Source organism: Monodon monoceros, unplaced genomic scaffold, assembly GCF_005190385.1.
Source record: "Monodon monoceros isolate NGI ecotype Baffin Bay Population unplaced genomic scaffold, NGI_Narwhal_1 Super_Scaffold_6, whole genome shotgun sequence".
Classification (NCBI taxonomy): Eukaryota; Metazoa; Chordata; class Mammalia; order Artiodactyla; family Monodontidae; genus Monodon; species Monodon monoceros.
Genome location: NW_021703783.1, coordinates 41,851,985 through 41,873,484, shown reverse-complemented (window position 1 = coordinate 41,873,484; position 21,500 = coordinate 41,851,985). Strand labels below are relative to the sequence as shown.

Sequence of the window (21,500 nt, the reverse complement as noted above, 5' to 3'; positions counted from 1 at the left end):
TTTATTAGATAACTCTGGATTACCCTGTGTCTCAAAGCTTTGCTTGTTTACCCAAACCCCCTCTTTGCAGCATCTCAGAGATTCTGGACAAGGTGCAAGAAGATGCAGAAGATGTCCTTTTCAGTCTGGGCTTTGGCCAGGAGGACCACAAAGACACTTCTCGAATTCCTGCCCGATTTTTCACCACTCCGTCTCAGGCCAAAGGCATTGATTTCCAGCTCTTCCTGAAGTCCCAGGTGCGGAGGATTGAAATGGAAGACCCGTGCCTCATGCTGGCCAGTGAGTGTTACCACGGATATATGCTCAACTTCTCTCCCAGCCTGCAGTCATTCACAACAGGGATCAGTGGCTCTAAATACTACTTTCTCTTGGTCAGCTTCACTCGACCCTTTGTCTCTTGTGTCTGTTTCTTCCTATGCTGTCTTCAGTGAAGATAGAGAACTCTGACTTCTCTTCTCTCTCTTGAAGAAATTGTCTTCAAGAGACCTCATATCACTATTACTTTCTTTAGATCTTCTCTCTTTCAGCTGAATCAAATAGGAACAATGTCTTTAAATCTTGTCCCCATTTTCTATTTCTCAGTTGGAATTATTGAATGTTCCCCATTTATAGCCACTACATTAAAATCATTTCCATTTAGGGCAGTGGTTCTGTTAATTATGTTAAATTGTGCAGGAGTTAATCAAACATTCATATTCATAGGCTTTTCTTCCAGAGAAGGAAGGGCTCAGGAATATTTATGTTAAGTAAGCACGCCGATGATTCTTATGTATAATCCTTAGACCACGTCTAGGGAAACAATGATTTAAGTTGTCCCAATTCCATACTAAGGAAAGATAGGAGAGGGCTTCTCTACCTGGATGAGGGATAAAGACTCTATTTTATTCTATGTGTTACAATATATTTCAAATTATATTCTTTTACAGCCCCCCAACATAGTGTTTCTGACCGTGCTGTTTCAGATTCCTTGCAACAGATTCAACTTAAAAACTTGGTAAAACTACGCTTCTGAGCTCCACCTGCTGGAACAAGGATTTTGAGTTGGAGTATTTGCACAAGCATTTTAGATGATTCTTTCACACACTAAAGATTGAGGATGATTTATTGAATTTATTTTATGTGCCAAGTACATAATTAGTTGTTAAATTCCGGAAGGACAGCAGCTAGGCAAGAGAAACATGATTCTTGCCTTTAGGACACTTACAGTTTAAGGGATATATGGTTTATCACAGTGCTTTTCCAACATGGGTGTATGTGTGAATTACTGAAGGATATTGTTAAAATGTGTGGGATACAGTCTGAGAGTCTGTATTTGCAATAAATTCCCAAGTAATGCCAATGCTACTGGACTACTGGCCACACTTTGAGAAGCAAAGTCTAGCAGAAATGATATAGTCCATCTAAATTTCTCTACCTCTGTCCATTGCCTAGTAATTGCTATCCCTCAGATTTGCTGCTATCAAAGAAGACTTCTATAACCCTAAAGTTTTCTTACTAAGAAAATAATGTTAATTTTGCCCTTTTTAGTCATGTTTGTCATCTAAGGCAAACACAGTGATAGAGACCATTGTATACTGACAGCAGAAAAGATATGCTAAATCAAGATACAGAAAAGTTTTTCATCCCGTATAGAATTAATTTTTGGACTATTTGGGATAGGGAGTCAAAAAGTCAAGAAGGTCAAGAAAGAGAATCCTGGGTGTCAGAAATCTAAATGGGAGAAACGCTGGTAGAGAAAATGGCACCTTCTTTCTGAATTTTGAGTTTTAGGAAGGCTGTTGAAGGGAAAGATTCAAGAAGTAATTGGCTGATGACCCCCTAGACTCACCGTCTTCAACTCTTGCACTCAGGCAGGTTTAAGCAAGTGCAAACACTGGCCGTCACCGCCGATGCCTTCTTCTGTCTGTACTCCTACGTATCTAAGACCCCTGTCCAAAAGTTCACACCATCCCACATGTTCTGGAATTGCAACGCAACTGATGTGCCATCCATCAAGATTCTGGCCCCAGAACCTGAACCTCACTCACCCAGAGAGCGCCTCCGGAAAGCCATCTCCAAGATGTGCCTGTACACGTGCCCACGAGATAGGCTATCACCACCCGACCACACCCCCAAAAGGAACAGTTTAGACCAGGTGGTGTGGGAAGTGATGGACAGAGTGCGAGGAGAGAAGTTGGTCCTCCAGCAAGACCCTGGGTTTGGGCCAGTCCCACAGGGAGATCCTGTGCCCCCCATCAGGGGTACAAAGCTGCCCACTTCTTCCTGTCCATGTGCCCTCTGCTTTAAAGAGGAAACACAGCAGGGGATGTCCACATTGCAAGAACCATCAGAAACTCTGGATTCTAACCCCTGTTGCACACATTCTCTGCCCAGAGCAGATCTACAGTGGAGCACAGACCCTGCACAGGTAAAGAGACAGCTGTGGGGTCTACAAGCCACCAGTAAGGAAGCCCATTCAGCCAAGGATGAGACCTTCTGGAAAAGAAAGAGCAGAGCAAGAAAGAGTCTGTTTCAGAAGAATCCCATGGGCAGGAAGGTTAAATCACTGGACCTGTCCACCATCCAACAGAAATGGAAACAGGGCCAAGAGAGAACAGAACTGCACCGATCTCTAACCCAGCAGCTGCAGGACACTTTGGACTTGGAGGTGAGTGGGTTGAAAGTGAGGGAGAGGCTGGCAGAGAAAGGCTCTGGATTCCCTCCCTTGGGTAAAGGAAGTCCAGGCTCCTTTTCCTTGCCAGATATATCAATTCTTTTTTATTTATTTATTTATTTATTTTATTTTTTCAATTCTTGAATTATATTCAGAAACCTTTGGGAATGGGTTAATATACAAGGAGGGAGAAAAAGAAATGAGCCTGGTTTCTTAAGAGTGCCCAGGTTTCTAGCACTATTTTTCTAATTCCTTATCTAATCTGATCTTCATTGAAGTTTCTCATCAAGCACACCTGCCCCTGTCATTTGTGGGATCCACACAAGAGTACAGATAGAGGTTACACACTAGGCTAAACACGAGTAAATGAAATCTTCTCTTCTACCTTGACAAGCATGTAACCGCAAAGTCCTAGAAGTTCAGGTTCAAATCTAGAATTCTCACTCTTAGGACTTCAGTGCTAGAACATGGCAGGGTGGGCAGAGACCCTCCCCATCCTGTCCCCTTCTCTTCCCATGGCCAGATCTGCCCTGCACCATAAGGGATTTTGCACATACATATGTGAACACCCCAGCCTGCATATACAAATGCCACAAACCCCCTACCCACACATATAACCACCATTAGTCATCCCTCAGGCCTGGGAGTGCATACATTAGGAGAAAGGCTGGTCTTTGAGAGAACAGACACGAGGCAAAGCCAATGCATTTCCCTGAAACAGGCTTGGGGCCATTTGAATAGCATTTGGGGGTATTCTGGGTATCCAGAGCATGGTCTAGAAGGGGTAGTACAAGATCAAAGTGGACACATCCTCTAGGTCCACCAACTCTTCATCCTGTGAGCTCTCTAAAACTTGGAATTCTTCTTGCCTGGGTCTATGGACAGTACTGCCATCAAGTGCTAGAGTCTCGAGGAAAAGCCCTCAGATCCTTGCCACAAAGAGAAGCCATGATGATTTGCAGTGTCATTTGCATGTATGTCACCTCTCATTGAATGTAGAGCTGTTCCTGCCTTCCTCACTACCAGGCTCCTACCACAAGAGAAGAGGCCAAGTCTCTCAAGTACATTCAGCCTCTTTCCTTTACAGGTATCTGCCATTCTGCACTTTTCTCCAACACTGGCACTGACTGAGTTTTGCCGGGATCTTGGTTACAGGTGCAAAGCAACAGTGAGGAGGAAGAGAGCCACTGGCCCAGCAGATCCAGAAACCACCACCTCTACCAGACTTTTGCTGGCAAAGACTCAGGAAGTAAGTGAAGTGGATCTCTCTCTCTCTCTCTCTCTCTCTCTCTCTCTCTCTCTCTCTCGTGTGTGTGTATGTGTGTGTGTGTGTGTTTCTCAAACCTCACTGCACATTGTAAGCACATGGGAAGATTTTTAAAAATACTCACAGTGAAGTGTCCCACATCCTGCCTTCTGATTTAATTGGTATGGCGTGGAGCCCAGGGACTGATTTTTTTTGTTTTAAACCTCCTAGTGTAATTCTATTATGGCTGGATAAATACTTTCCTAGATCAGTGGCTCTCAAACTTTAGCATCAAAATCACCTGGAGGGCTTGTGACACTACAGATGGCTGGGTCCCAACTCCCAGAGTTTCTGATTGAATAGATCTGGACAGGGCCTAGGAATTTGCATTTCTAACAAATTCTCAAGTGATGTCAATGCTGTTGGCCTGGTGATCACAGTCTGAGAACTGTTGCTCGGGGGGAAAATTCTGTATAACCTTAATATTCAAAATGTAGTCTGCAGATCAGCAGTATTAGCATCATTTGGGATTTTGTTAGAAATGTGGAATCCCAGCCCTTCCCCACCCCCGACCTAATGGATCAAATTTTATTAAGATCCTTAGGTGATTTACTTGCACATTGAAGTTTGAGAAGCATTGTAGTTTGCAACAGGTGAAGACCAACCAGATGAAGACCAACCATGGAGATTTATACCCCAGCACCTGCTTTTAGCTACTTTCTAATCAGCCCAAATCATAGGACTTAGGCAAGAGTCCTCAATGTATCTCACATGTATGTTCATTTAGGCTCTGAGTTCCATTCTGCAGCTAGGGTCTGATGTACATAGCTCTCCTTCTCTCCTCAAAGAAGGACAATGAATCTCACGTAGGTAGTTATTGCAGCTAAAATGTCTTTCCTCTAGATATGAATTTCGAGTATTAACTCTTTCAGAGCTTTCCTTTAGTTTTTGAAAATTTTGACTAAAGTTTTATTATTTAAACTAAGCAGAAATTAATCTCCTGGTACTTCAACTGACTATCCACTAGGACCACAGAGAATATGGCATCATAGATAATGATTTTTAATCATCTTGCTTAGGGTTCCCTCCATTTTGAACGTCTTAGTACTATTTACTGCACTTCCTAGTCCAATAGCTTTTTGTTTGACACCAAAATTTCATTGTTACTGGTCCAGAATCACAAAGGTCTTTATGATTCCAACTCCTTTAATTCTAATTATCTGTGGGTTTAGGGTCCTAATCACTCTACGTTCTCTCTTACCCATAACTTTCATCTCCAGGTATATAGCTTGTATGTATCAGTCACTCACAAAAGAGGTAAAATGTCAGAAGACAGCAATCTACTATATGTAGTTGAAAAAATTTAAGATGTGGAGTCAAATGACCTACCTCCTACTAGCTCAGTAATCTTGCCAAACTCACTTAACTTTGTTTGCTCCTATGAAACCTGACAGAGAGTTTGTGTAGGTAATGCACCATATGCTGGAATAACCGTTACGACGTTGCTGTTGCTACTGATTTTAGAAAAGGTAATCATGGGCAAAATATTTAGATCAGTGAATCCCAGTCTTACAGGCTTTTAAAAAAATTGCTATTTCCTGGGCTCCACCTAATAAAATTAAATACAAATCTCTTAGGTTTGGACTTGGGCATCATTGTTTATTCTTCTTTTAAAGTTTCCTCGTGTTAGCAGTTACCTATTTTTGCATAATAAACCACCCCAAATGTAGTGACTTAAAGGAAAACTTATTTATGATTTCTTGCTGTTTAGTGGGTTTACTGGGGGGGGGGGGATTCTTCTGCTTGGTTCATCTGGGTTCACTTATGCAGCTGTTTTTGGCTAGTTGACTGGGCTGGACTAGAAGGTCTAAATGGGCTCACCCTATTGGCGCTGGCCTTGGTGCTGAATCTCTCTGCTGACCGGCAGGCAGGCAGGCACTCTCTCCATGTGGTGAGTCATTCTTCAGTAGTCTAACTTGTCTTTCTTACGTGGATGTTCAGCAAAAACTGAAGTCGCAGTGGCTCTTTTTAAGGATATGTTTTAAGTTGTACAGTGCCCCCTCTACCACATGTTATTGCTGAAATCAAAGCACAAAGCCAACCTAGATTCAAAAGGAAGGAAAACAGACTTTACTTTTTAAATAGGAGTGGCAAAGTCACACTGTGAAAAGGCAATGTGGAATGGGAGGGTTGCTGTGGCCATCTTTATAAACAGTCTCTCACAGACAGTGATTCTGACACCCCATGAGGGTTAAGAAAGACTAGTTTAATTAAAGGGCTTTATCCTCACATATTAAAGTTGCCCTGAGGGTAAGCTGTCATTCTAAAGCTCATTGAAGCTCAGCCACAGCATACAAAATTTGAAAAGAAAATTAACTGCTAAACTTATAAAATTCGAATAGAAAATGTGGAGTATATGCACCACAGCTAGGTTTCCCTGCCAAAAATTTTAATTTATTCTAAAATAGCAAAACAAAGCTTTGCTCAAGTGTTACTTGTCCAGCAGATGTCAGCCTCGCACAAGAAAATGCCGATTTGTCCAGCAAAGCAGGCTGTGTAGGATCTATATGATTATACCTTTCTAGACAATTCATGCAATACCCAAAACGTCAGTTCCTCTCACAAACGTCCCATCTTTGACTAAAGGTCAGTATACAGAAAGATTGGAATTGAGTTGCCAGGGAGGAGGTTTCTAGGAGTTAAACATTTCAAATAAGTAACTAGATGTAACTAGACTCCATTTTCTGCTAGGTGATGGGATTTCATTACAGCAGGAGTTACTGTGTTTAGAGATGCTGTATTTCACTTATTCTAAGATGTACATTTTTCTGCACTTGAATATCTCTGAAATAGAATGGGTCTAACAGTTGGCAGTGTCAACCAATATACTTGTGTGTGTGGGTGTGTATATATATATATATATATATATAATACATATATTTGTCTTCTTAATGGAATACAAAATTAATTATGTCTTACAAACAATGTTTTATCAGATTCAATGAAACACAGTAACTTTAGAAATTCAATGCACTTAGCCTCTCAGGTAAATGAGGAGGTGATTTTATAGATTTTCCTTTTATGATTCCCCTAGAAAAATGAGAGATCTCTCCTTCACTGACACAGACTTCAGCTGAGGCAGGGGGTCACAGTGGTTCCCAAATCATTCCAATGTTCTATGAGTTTCTTTATTAATCTTCTCACAAAGCTATAAGCTATCTCTCTCAATCCACTCCTCTATCATCCTCTAAGAGATCACATGGAGTGGGAAGTAGCTATGAAAACAGCTCAGCACTGGCAAGATTAAAGACTGCATAAGAAACACGGATAGGGAAATTCACTCACCACCATCAAAGGCAGAACTAGGTGGGACAGTTCCTCAGATCTACTGCCCCTTCCAGGATCTGTAATTATCTCCCAGGATCTCTGTATCTAGTCCCAGGTGTTAATCTACTACTTGTTGTCAAGCATAGGAGAGGTGCAAGCATGGATAGAAAGTGGTAGCAGCACCCAGCCAGTAGCTGTGTCTAGTTGTGTGGTCCTCATATTTCACAAAGACACTCACTTGAAGAGGCAAATAGGGGTTGGAACCCAGCTCTACTGAGCTTACCTTCCATAATCTCAAGGGTCTTCTTCTTCTAAGAGAGAGTTTATTTTTTTCCCCTAATTTATCTATATAAGATGAGCACCTTTCTGCAATTAGCACAAGGGCACATTTTCTGTTAAAAGAGGATCTTGTTCCCAGCTATCAGCTTTCATCCCTCCCGCTCCATCTTTTAGTCTCTTCCAGAGAAGTCTTAATCTTCCTCCAAGTTCCTGGCAAAGAATGACACTCATCCCTCATAATTTGCACCTTGCTCAAGAATTTCAACTTCATGGCCCTTTTATTGGTGCCCTGTTGCTGAAATTTAAATCATTTGACCTTTACCACATTTATGAGAAGCACTGCTAAGGAGAATATTTTTATTTTTATTTTGTTGTTGTTGTTGTTTCTTTTACCAGATCTGAGGTAGTACAGCATAATATATATCCTGTTTGTGAAGTGATCATATCTAGAAGTGAGAGGTTTCATTTTATTATCAACACTGCTAGCAGCAGTGGGAGAAGAGTCAGGAAGGATTAGGTGGGGAGGCTGGTGCAGAGCACAGGATAAAGAAGAGAACTAGTCTGAGATAATCCCAAATGGTGGGTAACTCAACACACTATCTGTTTGTGCTTGGTGGAAACTCTGTGAGCCAGGTAGCTACAGACTTGCTCCTTGATGAAAGATTTTGCCATATGATAATATTAACAATAACAAATATATATAGTGCTTATTACATGTCATACACTATCCTTAGCACTTTGTGGGAATTAAATCATTTAATCCTGTGATTTCGCTTGCTTTATTGTTCCCCATTTTATAGGTGATGACCCTGGGCACAGTTATTTTTATACCAAAATAAATTCTCAAGAGGAACTATCAGATAGGAAGTGTAGGGAGAGACAAGAAAAGGGAGAGGAAAGAGAGAGAGGACTATGAGAATGTGATGATTATTTTTCTGCCTCATTTACATTTCTTACCAAGGTTGTTTTGTGTCTGTGGGGTAAATATAATTAAAAACAAAACCTTCTGCCACCCCAGAATCCCTCTCCGGAAAGGTATAAGAGAAAGAAAAAAGTTATGTTTTTGAATAAACATTAAACCAGAATATGATGTGCATCACAGGCAAAGGATGTGCTAAAGAGATTGCAGAGACAGAAAGGGGTCTTACCCTCTTATATATCCAAGAAGATACAACCCATTACATACATGTTGTCAAAATAAACAATAACTAGTCCTCAAGTAAGAGGACTTGACAGCACCATTTTTCACACATAGTTCATCCTAGATTCACCTGATAACTGAGGTGGCCAACCATATTAGCTTATTGCCTTTAGCCAAAGGAATAATAAATACCTCTCACGTTTTTATGGCAATTCGTGGTTTTGCAGTTGGAGCCAGGCATCTAAGTTAGACTGGAGACTGGGAGATGGGGGTTCTATGATCCTTGATACATTTCAAAGCAGTGGCTTCCATATCCTTGAGAGAGACATTTCTGGTTTGTAAAGGTTTCAAGGGGCTGATCTTGCCTTTAAAAAAGATTGACATACATTTCAGAGAAACAAAGAATTTACAAGTTTCCTAAAGAGACATGTTTTAACCTGCCAGGTGAGTGACCTGCCGCTGCACAGTACACCCCCATGGCCCTACCAAAGTGGCCAGGTGAGCACAGCCCACACGGGGAATGCTCCTTGAGTCAGCCTAGTTCTGATGGCCAGTAGGATTGCCTTTCTGGGCTCCACAGGTCTGAAACAATTAGAGTTCTTGGCAGGCTACCACCCGCAGGGCACTGCACAGACAGCAGACTGAAACAACCCCCAGTCTTCCCATGCAAAAGGCCTATTTACTTGTCCTGGAGCATCAGCCTGAGAAGTAGAGTTCAAGTTAACCACACATCTAGATGCTACAGAAGTGTTCTCAGGGAACATTAGCCAGTACTCTCACTTGACTTCACTACAGCTCACCAGTACCTCCCAGAAAGGTGCTTATACACTCAACTGGAGCCCAGAATTTTGCAACATTCTCAAAGGGACATCTCCGGGTTCTTGGTCTTGATGCCAGCAGAGTCTACAATTTCAGTCCCACAGGACCGTATATACTTGCATATCTTAAAAGCTGCTGCCTGAAGGTCTAACTTTCAATCAGCCCCAAACTGAGATCCCTCCTCTAGGACACTCAGAGGTCCTGGCACATCCTCAACAACTGGGACCTACCCAGAATAAATCAGGCTGCTTAGACAAACACAAATGTTTGAGAGACAACAAGCTAGGGAAAGGTTAAATGATAAGGTTCATCTCCTACACAAGGCCATTCCTTCAAGACTGGGAGACGTAGCTATTTCACATAGAAACAACACAGAGAGTCAAGCAAAAATGAGGAGTCAAAGAATATGTTTCAAATGAAAGAACAAGATAAAAACCCAGGGAAAAGAAACAAAAACACCTCAATGAAATAGAGACAAGTAATTTACCTGATAAAGTGTTCAAAGTAATGGTCATTAAAGTGCTCACCAAACACAGGAGAAGAATGGATAAACACAGTGAGAACTTTAAACAAAGTTATAGATAATAAAAGAAAGTAGAAAACAAACATCACAGGTTTGAAGAATACAATAACTGAACTGAAATGTACACTAGCAGTGTTCAACAGCACACTAGATGAAGCAGAAGAAAGAATCAGTGATCTGGAAGACATGGCAGTGGAACTCACCTAACAGACCAGCAAAAAGAACAAAGAAATTTAAAAAGTGAAGATAGCTTAAAGGACCTATGAGGCAACATCAAGAGGAATAACATTTGAATTGTAGGGGTACCAGAAGGGGAAGAGAGAAAGGGGCAGAAAACATATTTGAAGAAATAATGGCTGAAAATGTCCCTAACTTGGTGATGGAAACAGACTAGATGTCTGGATCTGTCTAGATCCAAGAAGCCCAGAGTGTTCCACACAAGATGAACCCAAAGAGAGCCACACCAAGATCATAATTAAAATGTCAAAAGTTAAAGATAAAGAGAGAATCTTAAAAATAGCAAGAGAAAAACAACTTGTTATGCAGAAGCTAACCTCCATAAGACTATCAGCCAATTTCTCAGCAAAAACTGCAGGCTGGGAGTAGCATGATATATTCAAAGTGCTGAAAGAAATAAACTTCCAACCAATTAATACTCTACCCAGCAAGGTAATCATTTAGAATTGAAAAGAAGATAAAGAACTTTCCAGGCAAACAAAAGCTAAAGGAGTTCATCACCACTAAACCAGTCTTGCAGTAAATGTTAAAGAACCTTCATTAAGCTGAAAAAAGGGGACACTAGTTACTAACAAGAGAACATATGAAAGTGAAAATCTCACTGGTAAAGGTAAATATATATTAAAGGTAGTGGATTAATAACTTATAAATCCAGTATGAAGGTTAAAATACAAAAGCAGTAAAAATAACTAGAACTAAAATAATTAGGTAAGAGGTACACAAAATAAAAAGATGTAAAATGTGACATCAAAAACACAAAATGTGAAACAACAAGGTCCTACTATATAGCAGAGGGAACTATATCCAATCTCCTGGGACAAACCATAATGGAAAAGAATATTTTAAAAGAATGTATAATGTGTAAAACTGAGTCACTTTGCTGTACAGCAGAGATTTGTACAACATTGCAAATCCACTATACTTCAATTAAAAAACAAAAATAAATAAAAATAAAACCCACAAAATGTGGATGGGGGCGTTAAAATATAGAGTTTTAGAATGCATTCAAACTTAACTTGCTATCAACTTAAATATATCAAAACTGTCAACAAAGTGGGCATAGAGGGAACATGACTTAGCATAATAAAGGCCATATATGACAAGCCCACAGCCAGCATCGTACTCAATGGCGAAAAGCTGAAAGCTTTTCCTCTAAGATGAGGAGCAAGGAAGGGGTGACCACACTCACCACTTTTATTCAACATAGTACTGGAAGTCCTAGCCAGAGCAATTAGTCAAGAAAAAGAAATAAAAGGCATCCAAATTGGAAAGAAAGAAGTAAAATTGTCACTATTTGCAGATGACATGATTTTATATATGGAAAACCCTAAAGCCTCCTCCAAAAAACTGTGAGAACTAATAAACAAATTCAGTAAAGGTGCAGGATACAAAATTGATATACAAAAGTCTGTTGCATTTTTAAACACTAACAATGAGCTATCAGAAAGAGAAATTAAGAAGATAATCCCATTTATAATTGCATCATAAAGTAAATTAAAATACCTAGAATAAATTTAACCTAGGAGGTGAAAGGTCTCTACACTGAAAACTATAAGGCATCAATGAAAGAACTGAAGAAGACACAAATAAATGGAAAGATATTTTATGCTCATGGAGTAGAAGAATTAATATTATTTAAACTTCCTTACTACCCAAAGCAATATACAGATTCAGTACAATCTCTTTCAAAATACCAAGGGTATTTTTCACATAAATCAAATACACAATCATAAAATTTATATGGAATCACAAAAGATCCTGAACAGCCAAAGCAATCTTGAGAAAGAAAAACAAAGCTGGAGGCATCACACTCCCTGATTTCAAACTATACTACAAAACTATAGTAATAAAAACAATATGGCATTGGCATAAAAACAGATTGATGCAACAGATAAGAGAGCCCAGAAATAAACCCACCCATGTATGGTTAACCAATTTATAACAAAGGAGGCAAGAAGATACAGTGAAGAAAGAAGAGTCTCTTCAATAAATTATGTTGAGAAAACTAGACAACCACATGCAAAAGTATGAAGCTGGACCACTATCTTACACCATACATAAAAATTAACTCAAAATGGATTAAAGACTTGAATGTAAAACCAGAAATCATAAAAATCCTAGGAAAAAAAAAGCATAGGCAGTAGGCTACTTAACATTGATCTTAGCAATATTTTTTTTTTGGCTCTGACTCCAGAAACAATGGAAACAAAGCAAAAGTAAATACATAGGACTATATCAAACTGAAAAGCTTCTGCACAGTGAAGAAAACCATCAACAAAATAAAAAGGCAACCAACTGAATGGGAGAAGATATTTTCAAATCATATACCCAATAAGCAGTTAATATCCAAAGTATGTAAGAACTCATATAACTCAATTAATAAGAAAAACAAACAATCTATTTAAAAAATAGGCAGGATCTGAATAGACGTTTTTCCAAGGAAGACATACAGATCAGGTCAATAGGCACATGAAAAGATGCTCAACATCACTAATGCAAGTCAAAACCACAATGTGATCGCACCTCACACCTGTCAACATGGTAAGAAAGACAACAAATATCAGGTGTTGGCAAGGATGTGGAAAAAAGAGAACCCTCATGAACTGCTGATGGGAGTGTAAATTGATGCAGCTGCTATGGAACACAGTATGGCGGTTCTTCAAAAAATTAAAATTAGAACTACCAGTAAATGCTCTTCTGAGTGTTTATCCAAATAAAATGAAAACACTAATTTGAAAAGATACATGCACCCTTGTGTTCATTGCAGCACTATTTACAATAGCCAAGATATGGAAACAACATGTGTCCATCAATGGATAAATGGATAAAGAAGAGGTGGTATATGTATACAGTGGAATACTACTCAGCCATTAAAAAAAGAAATCTTACCATTTTCAACAACGTACATGGACTTCAAGAGTATAAAGACGCAGACCTACTAGAGAATGGACTTGAGGACACGGGAAGGGGGAAGGGTAAGCTGGGACAAATTGAGAGAGTGGTATTGACATATATACACTACCAAATGTAAAATAGATAGCTAGTGGGAAGAAGTCACATAGCACAGGGAGATCAGCTCAGTGCTTTGTGACCACCTAGAAGGGTAGGATAGGGAGAGTGGGAGGGAGGGAGATGCAAGAGGGAAGAGATATGGGGATATATGTATATGTCACTTTGTTATAGAGCAGAAAATAACACACCATTGTAAAGCAATTATACTCCAATAAAAACGTTTAAAAAAAAGTATTATGCTAAAGGAAATCAGTCTGACAGAGAAGCCAAATACCATATGATTGCACTTCTATATGGAATCTAAAAACAAAACAAAACAAAAAAACAAAACAAAACTCATTATACAGAGAACAGATTGGGGTTGCCAGAGGGGTAAAGTGTTGGAGGGTAAGTGAAATGGGTTACGGGGATCAAGAGGTACAAACTTTCAGTTATAAGATAAATAAGCTATGGGGATATAGTATACAGCCTGGATACAGTAGTCAATAATATTGTATTGCAAATTTGAAAGTTGCTAAGGAAGTAAATCTTAAGAGTTCTCATCACCCCTCCCCACACACAAAAGAACCATGCTTTAAGAAAAGGGGGGTGGAGGCAAAGCCTATTTCTCAACAAGGAAATTTAACTTCTTATTTTGAATTTGTGTTTGCCATTACACTTCTTTGCATCTTCGTTTCTCTTCCTTTGCTTTCCCTTTATCTGTACTGCCTCATTCTTCTTTGGAACTGTGGAAGGCAGAAGAGTAATTTCTATATGCCTAACATAATGTTCATTTTCTGCGTTATACATTTCAAATATTCCAGTGGATTACCAGGGCTGTATCCAAGGCAGTCACGCCACATGGCTTCATGTGTCAACATTCACATAGACTGTAGTGTAAGCATTGCTCCTGGAGATGTGCAGAGCAGAGGCCCTGGCTCCATCCACACTACCTCATCTAGCCCTTCATGTGAATGGCCTTTAGTGATTATATAACCTTTTTGGAGATATTATCTCACATAAACCTTATAATCACATAGAGAGCAAAAACCATTCTATGCTTGATAAGGCTCAGAGCAGGAAAATTACTTAGCAAGATTATGTAAACATCTTTATTGGGGTATAATTGCTTTACAGTGGTGTGTTAGTTTCTGCTTTATAACAAAGTGAATCAGTTATTTAGTTAATATCAGAATCAGAGCTAGAACTTAGGTCTCCTGACTCCAAACCAGTGCTCTTTTCATCAGTGCACACTGCCCAGAGTGTGCAGGAGCTCAGACTGTAGCTGTGGATCAGAGCAAGCCTCACTACCTTTACTTGAATCTGACCTTCATTTACTCGTGCCCTAACCCTTTGAGCTAAGCACCAATAACCTCACTACCTTTATCAACACTGAATTTTGCTTGCCTTCTTATAAACTCACCGGCAAGATGAGTGTTACGCAGGTTAAGCAGGAACACTCACAGGCCACTTGGAGCTCATAGTTTAGTGAAAGACATGATAGGAAAATCCACAATTACTTTGATTTAATTTCATCAAATGCCATAGGGACATCGAAAAATGAACTTCCCAGAGGATGACATGTCCAGGTGAATCTGGACAGACGAGTAAAAGTTGAACAGGAGAAAGTTATGGGGGGAGGTAGAAGAAGAAACAAGACATTGATATCCTAGGCAGAGAGAAAACATGTTCAAAGGCAAAGAGGAATGGAATGTCATAATACTGTATCTTCAGAAGCTACACCTTCTGCCTAGTGGTCGAAAGGGAATATGTGGGAGAGGATCAAAATTAAGAATAGGAAAGATAAATAGAAATCAGATTATGAAACAAAGTCTTCTGTGTTATTTTCAGAGTTTTGATTTAGTCTAGGAAGATAGGAGACTACTTAAAAATTTATGAAGGAAGTGACATGATTAGATTTATCTCTTAGAAAGATCATTCTAGCAGAGGTATGGGAGATGGATTAAATAGGGAGCTAGTGGAGTAAGGAAAATCATCTCAGAGTCTACCACAAAAGATTGAGGAGAAATGTAATGACCAGAAATAAGACAAGAGTGCTGGGAATAGAGAGGAAGAAGAGTGAGATCTTGAGATATTTAATATGTACAATGGCTAAGCCTAAGACCAAGCATATTTGTGTTTGTGGGAGAGGGAAGGGATGAGAAAAATAAAGGAACACAGAGAAATTGGCAGGTTTCTTAGGTAACTAAGTGAATATTAATGCGCTTTTATTAAGAACAAAATACAGTAGAAGCAACAAGTTGGAAGGCAAATATTTTAAAGTATAAGTTTAAAAAGGCAAAATACTGCTTCAAGAAGGAAGGTGTAGTGTTCAGTAACATATGTCATAAACTATCCACTAGGAAAGACAATGCAACTATACCTTTGGATTTTCCACTAGAAAATGATTAGGAAACTTGGTAACAGTATTTTTATTGTGTGACAGGGCTTTACAATATTAATGTGAAAAATGAATAGGAAATTATGCAAACAAAGTAGGTAAAGGGGTCAAGAGACTCTAAGGAGTGTTTTGTTTTGTTTTCTAGGATGTGGAAGTTTTAAGCATGTATATTTGCTGAAGGAAAAGAATCAATAGGGTGGAGAAGGCCATGGTTCAGGAGGGAAGGGAAATGAGGATGTGAGGTCAACAGAGAGCTGGAATAAGTTGAGATCCAAAGTATTTTGGAGGGTTTAGCCAGGACCTTTGAGTTTAGAGGAAAGGAAAAAGGACAGGTGTGAATACAGTTACATTGGTTGTCTGGAGAGGAGGTCAAGAAATATATGCTTACTGGTTTCTCTCTTTTTCCTGTTGGGTCATCATTAAAAGCATGAGGCAAGAAATTTGAGGAGGATCATAAAGATTTGAGATCACCACTATGGAGAAAGGACAAGAATAATATTTATTAATAGAAATATGTATTAATAGTCGAATTGGTGAATAGCATTAGGGCTCAGCTCAAGGTGCAGAACATGGATTGGGAATGGTTTTGTCATTTTCTCCAGCAGTGCTCAGCAGTCTACAAAAGAATAAGAATAAAAGCATAGGTATACTTTTGTAAGTCTAAACATTAAGAAGTGAACTTTTTCAGGAATCTCATTTCATGGTGAGAAGAGCAGAAAGCCTAAGTCACATGACTCTTTGATCCCATTGCTGCTGCTGCTAATAATAACTTTAAATATTACTTATAGTAGTGAGAAACATTTCCCCAGGTAGGGTATAAAAGTTTCTACCAATCCAGTACACAAAGTTGTCTCAAAGATGCATGATGTGGGCTTCCCTGGTGGCGCAGTGGTTGAGAGCCCGCCTGCCGATGCAGGGGACACGGGTTCGTGCCCCAGTCCGGGAAGATCCCACATGCCGCGGAGTGGCTGGGCCCGTGAGCCATGGCCGCTGAGCCTGCGTGTCCAGAGCCTGTGCTCCGCAACGGGAGAGGCCACAGCAGTAAGAGGCCCGTGTACCGCAAAAAAAAAAGATGCATGATGTGACAAACAACCCAATCAAAAAATGAGCCGAAGACCTAAATAGACATTTCTCCAAAGAAGACATACAAGTGGCCAACAGGTGCATGAAAAGATGCTCAATTTCACTAATTATCAGAGAAATGCAAATGAAAACTACAATGAGGTATCACCTCACACCAGTCGGAATGACCACCATTAAAAAACCCACAAACCATAAATGCTGGAGAGGATGTGGAGAAAAGGGAACCCTCCTACACTGTTGGTGGGAATGTAAATTGGTGCGGGCACTATGGAGAACAGTATGGAGGTTCTTTTCAAAACTAAAAATAATGTTACCATATGATCCAGCAATCCCACTCCTGGGCATATATACAGTGAAAACTCTAATTCAAAAAGATACATGCACAGCAATGTTCATAGCAGCACTATTTACGATAGCCAAGACATGAAAGCAGCCTAAATGTCCACAGACAGATGAATGGATAAAGAAGATATGGTATATATACACAATGAAATAGTACTCAGCCGTAAAAAAGAATGAAATAATGCAATTTGCAGCAACATGGATGGACCTAGAGATTACCATACTAAGTGAAGTAAGTCAGACAGAGAAAGACAATATCATATGATATCACTTATATGTGGAAACTTAAAAAATGATACCAATGAACTTAGGTACAAAATAGAAACAAACTCACAGACATAGAAAGCGAACTTATGGTTACCAAAGGGGATAGTGGGAGAGGGGAGAGATAAATTAGGAGTTTGGGAATAACAGATACACACTACTATATATAAAACAGATAAACAACAAGGTCTTATTGTATGGCACAGGGAATTGTATTCAATATCTTGTAATAACCTATAATGAAAAAGAATGTATGTATAACTGAATCACTTTGCTGTACACCTGAAACTAACACAACATTGTAAATCAACTATACTTCAATTTTTAAAAAAATGCATGATGTGTTTCTTTTAAATTCCCATTGCAGGCTTTTACCACCACCACAGCACGTGCTCTGACAGCAGCAGCTTCATAGAAGAGCCTAACTCCCACCTCCTCTTGCAGGAGGCTGTATGGCCTCCAATATCCAGCTCCTGCTCTCTGGCCCTACAGACTCCTAATCTCAGTAGGAGAAAAGCAGCCTGGTACACCGGACAGAAGACCAGAGTAAGAGACTTGGAATCTCCATCCTGATGCTATCATGAACAGCATGCACAGAGACAGACCTTAGGCAGTCACTTCATTTCTCTTTGGTTTTTCTACTCTGTGGGTATTAGAATACATGATCTACATGATAGGGACAGTGGTAACCTGGACAAATACTTAATTTTCTCTCAAGCTTTGACACTGCCTAGGACAGTTAGAAGATTTAAGGATGATCAAATTCGGGGAACAAGGGTTGCTACTGGAATACTCTCAAAGGGCTCAAGCTAAATGAGGAAGCACAAATCCCACTTTCAGGCCCTGAAACCTTGGTGCAGCCTACAGTAGGATTCCCTCTGAGCCTCTATTCATCCCTCTGTGCTCCCAATTAAATTCCAGGAAGTCTTCCACCATACCATTGTCCTGTTTTTCTTCTTGAGGCCTCATCCAAGGAGATACGCTTGGAGCCTCCCCACTAAAACCATTTTCTCCCTGTATCCTAAATTTTGGATCTTCATAGGAAAAGAGATGAGTGGGATTCAGAATCCCTCCTCTTGGCCATGGCAAAAAATTCACAGTATTTTTTTAAACCTTGGAATTTTTTTTTTTTTTTTTTTTTTTTTTTGGTACGCGGGCCTCTCACTGTTGTGGCCTCTCCCGCTGCAGAGCACAGGCTGCAAATGCGCAGGCCCAGCGGCCATGGCTCACGGGCCCAGCCGCTCCGCGGCACGTGGGATCCTCCTGGACCGGGGCACGAACCCTCATCCCCTGCATCGGCAGGCGAACTCGCAACCACTGCGCCAGCAGGGAAGCCCAACCTTCGCATATTTTAAAAAGAATAAGCAGTTGTGGTTTGTGTCAGAAGGAAAATGTTTTGTCAATAAACAGAGCTTGAACACTGACAGGACTCTACCAGGCCATATGTGGTATAGAGCATTTTAGATACATTCCTTCTCGAAGAAAATTTTAGTAGGGTGGGAGAGGTCACACACGCGCGCGCGCACGCTTACAGTAATGTATTACTTGGTTGCCTAATACACTGCAAGATAGTGTATGGTAGACAATTAGAATATTGCCTACCATACCAGCAAACAAAGGATGTCACAGTCATCAATGACTGCAGCCCTTCAACGTGAGTCGGTGAGCCCTGAGGAAACTCAGGATATGAAAACACAGGATACTGGCCCCAGATAGCTGAGGTGTATATCAAAGGAATGATTTCAGTGAGCCACATTCCTGCATCTTCTCATACATAGAAAAGCGTGAAATTCCTTAACTTGACATATCTGGTTTTCTTTAATTAATAGTAATCTTTTGATGTTCCCGACTACCTGCGCTTTGTTACAAAACTCCTGTGTATCCTAGCTCCCCTCCCTGGCCTCCTCAGAGCCGTACTCTCAGGATTACTTGAGATTCTGCCTCCCAGGCTTGAAGTCCTAAAAATTCTCGCCAAATAAAACAAAGCTCTCAGGGCTTCCCTGGTGGCGCAGTGGTGAAGGATCCGCCTGCCAATGCAGGAGACATGGGTTTGAGCCCTGGTCCCGGAAGATTCCCACATGCCGCGGAGCAACTAAGCCTGTGCGCCACAACTACTGAGGCTGTGTGTCACAACTACTGAAGCCCGTGTGCCTAGAGCCCATGCTCCTCAACAAGAGAAGCCACCGTAATGAGAAGCCCGCGCACTGCAACAAAGAGTAGCCCCTGCTCACTGCAACTAAAGAAAAGCCCAGGCGCAGCAACAAAGACCCAATGCAGCCAAAAGTAAATAAATAAATATATTTTTAAAAAAAACAGCTCTCAACTTTTAGGTTGTGAATAATTTTTTAGTCGACAATAGCAAAGATCAGGAGAAAGGGATTAGACAGAAAGGATAACCATGAGTGTTAAAGATTAAAAAAATCATACCAGATATTACGAGCAAACAGAACTCTACTTTATTTTGATAGTACTGCCAGTCATAGAGCATAGACCAGTCTGGTTGCCTAGCTAGGTGGAAACAAAGGGCTGGAGAGTTTTTAAGAGCTGTAGTGGCAGGCTTCTTAGACCATCTCTGTTTGCTAATTGTCCTTACCCAAAGGAAAAGTAAACTTTCTGGTATCTTCTTGACAGGAGGTAGTTTTGCAACTTGGAACTAGCTCTCCTCCCCCCACCCCTAAGTTAGGCTCCTACCCTTCCACAGAAGCTGGGGAAACTTATCCATTCTTTTTTAGATTCTTTTGCCAATAGGCCATTACAGAGTATTGACTAGAGTTCCCTGTGCTATACAGTAGGTCCTTATTAGTTATCTATTCTATATATAGTAGTGTGTATATGTCAATCCCAATCTCCCAATTTATCCCTCCCCATCCTTTCTCCTCCACTGGTAAGCATAAGTTTGTTTTCTACATCTGTGGCTCTATTTCTGTTTTGTAAATAAGTTCATTTGTATCATTTTTTTAGATTCTACATATAAGCAATATCATACGATATTTATCTTTCTCTGTCTGACTTACTTCACTCAGTGTGACAATCTCTAGGTCCATCCATGTTGCTGCAAATGGCATTATTTCGTTCTTTTTTATGACTGAGCAATATTCCATTTGTGTGTGTGTGTGTGTGTGTGTGTGTATACACACACACAATGGAATATATATATATGTACCACATCTTCTTGATCCATCCCTCTGTCGATGGGCATTTAGGTTGCTTCCATGTCTTGGCTATTGTAAATAGTGCTGCAATGAACACTGGGGTGCATGCATCTTTTCGAATTATGGTTTTCTACAGATATATGCCCAGGAGTGGGACTGCCGGATCATATGGTAGTTCTATTTTTAGTTTTTTAAGGAACCTCCATACTGTTCTTCATAGTGGCTTTACCAATTTACATTCCCACCAACAGTGTAGGAGGGTTCCCTTTTCTCCACACCCTCTCCCGCATTTGTTATTTGTAGACTTTTTGATGATGGCCATTCTGACTGGTGTGAGGTGATACCTCATTGTGGTTTTGATTTGCATTTCTCTAATAATTAGCAGTGATGAGCATCTTTTCATGTGCCTGTTGGCCATCTGTATGTCTTCTTTGGAGAAATGTCTGTTTAGGTCTTCTGCCCATGTTTGGATTGGGTTGTTTGTTTTTTGACATTGAGCTGCGTGAGTTGTTGGTATATTTTGGAGATTAATCCCTAACACCCTTTCAATGCTGATTTCTCTCTGCCACAACTACTCCCACCTCACCCCCATTGCCCTCACTGCCATTCTGGGTCACCTAGGAAACCCTGTGAAAGGAGAGGAGCCAATCTGGGATGTAGGACACCCACAAGAAGCAGGCTGCTCATACTTGCAGCCCCACAAGGCAAAGTGACAGGTGTCCATATACAAATTGCAGTTTCTAAGTGAATCCTAAGTATAGGCTGGGGAAAGACAGGGTCATTACAGGGAGCTGGTTCAAAGGAAAGTAATGTGGGTGGAAAAGGCTATAGGAGATGGCTTTTCCAGACTACATGAAGGCCTCTGGAGGCTGCTGGGTGGAAGAGTGGGGAGAGGGACCATTGGAATGGGGATAGAGGGACCAGAGGTCCTTAGCTGGTTTGGAGAGGGTATAAGCTTTCAGAGTTGCCAAAATCTGAGGATTGGGTGGGTATTTCAAGTTATCCCTTCCCAGGTATCTGGCTCTACTTAGATTCACAGCTC

At 40.4% G+C, this 21,500-nt stretch overlaps 1 protein-coding gene across 6 annotated transcripts in view; it reads left to right on the top strand.

The window, feature by feature from the left end:
- Positions 1-18,418, top strand: part of TESPA1 (thymocyte expressed, positive selection associated 1) — a 154,343-nt gene extending 135,925 nt beyond the window's left edge. For all 6 annotated transcript variants that reach the window (XM_029204710.1, XM_029204708.1, XM_029204709.1 and 3 more), the window contains 4 exons: positions 71-279; positions 1,851-2,647; positions 3,809-3,902; positions 17,674-18,418. In XM_029204710.1, coding sequence (XP_029060543.1) covers positions 71-279; positions 1,851-2,647; positions 3,809-3,902; positions 17,674-17,879 — 1,306 coding nt within the window. In that variant the 3' untranslated portion in view covers positions 17,880-18,418. The remainder of the gene's footprint in view (positions 1-70; positions 280-1,850; positions 2,648-3,808; positions 3,903-17,673) is intronic.
- Positions 18,419-21,500: the final 3,082 nt, after the last annotated feature.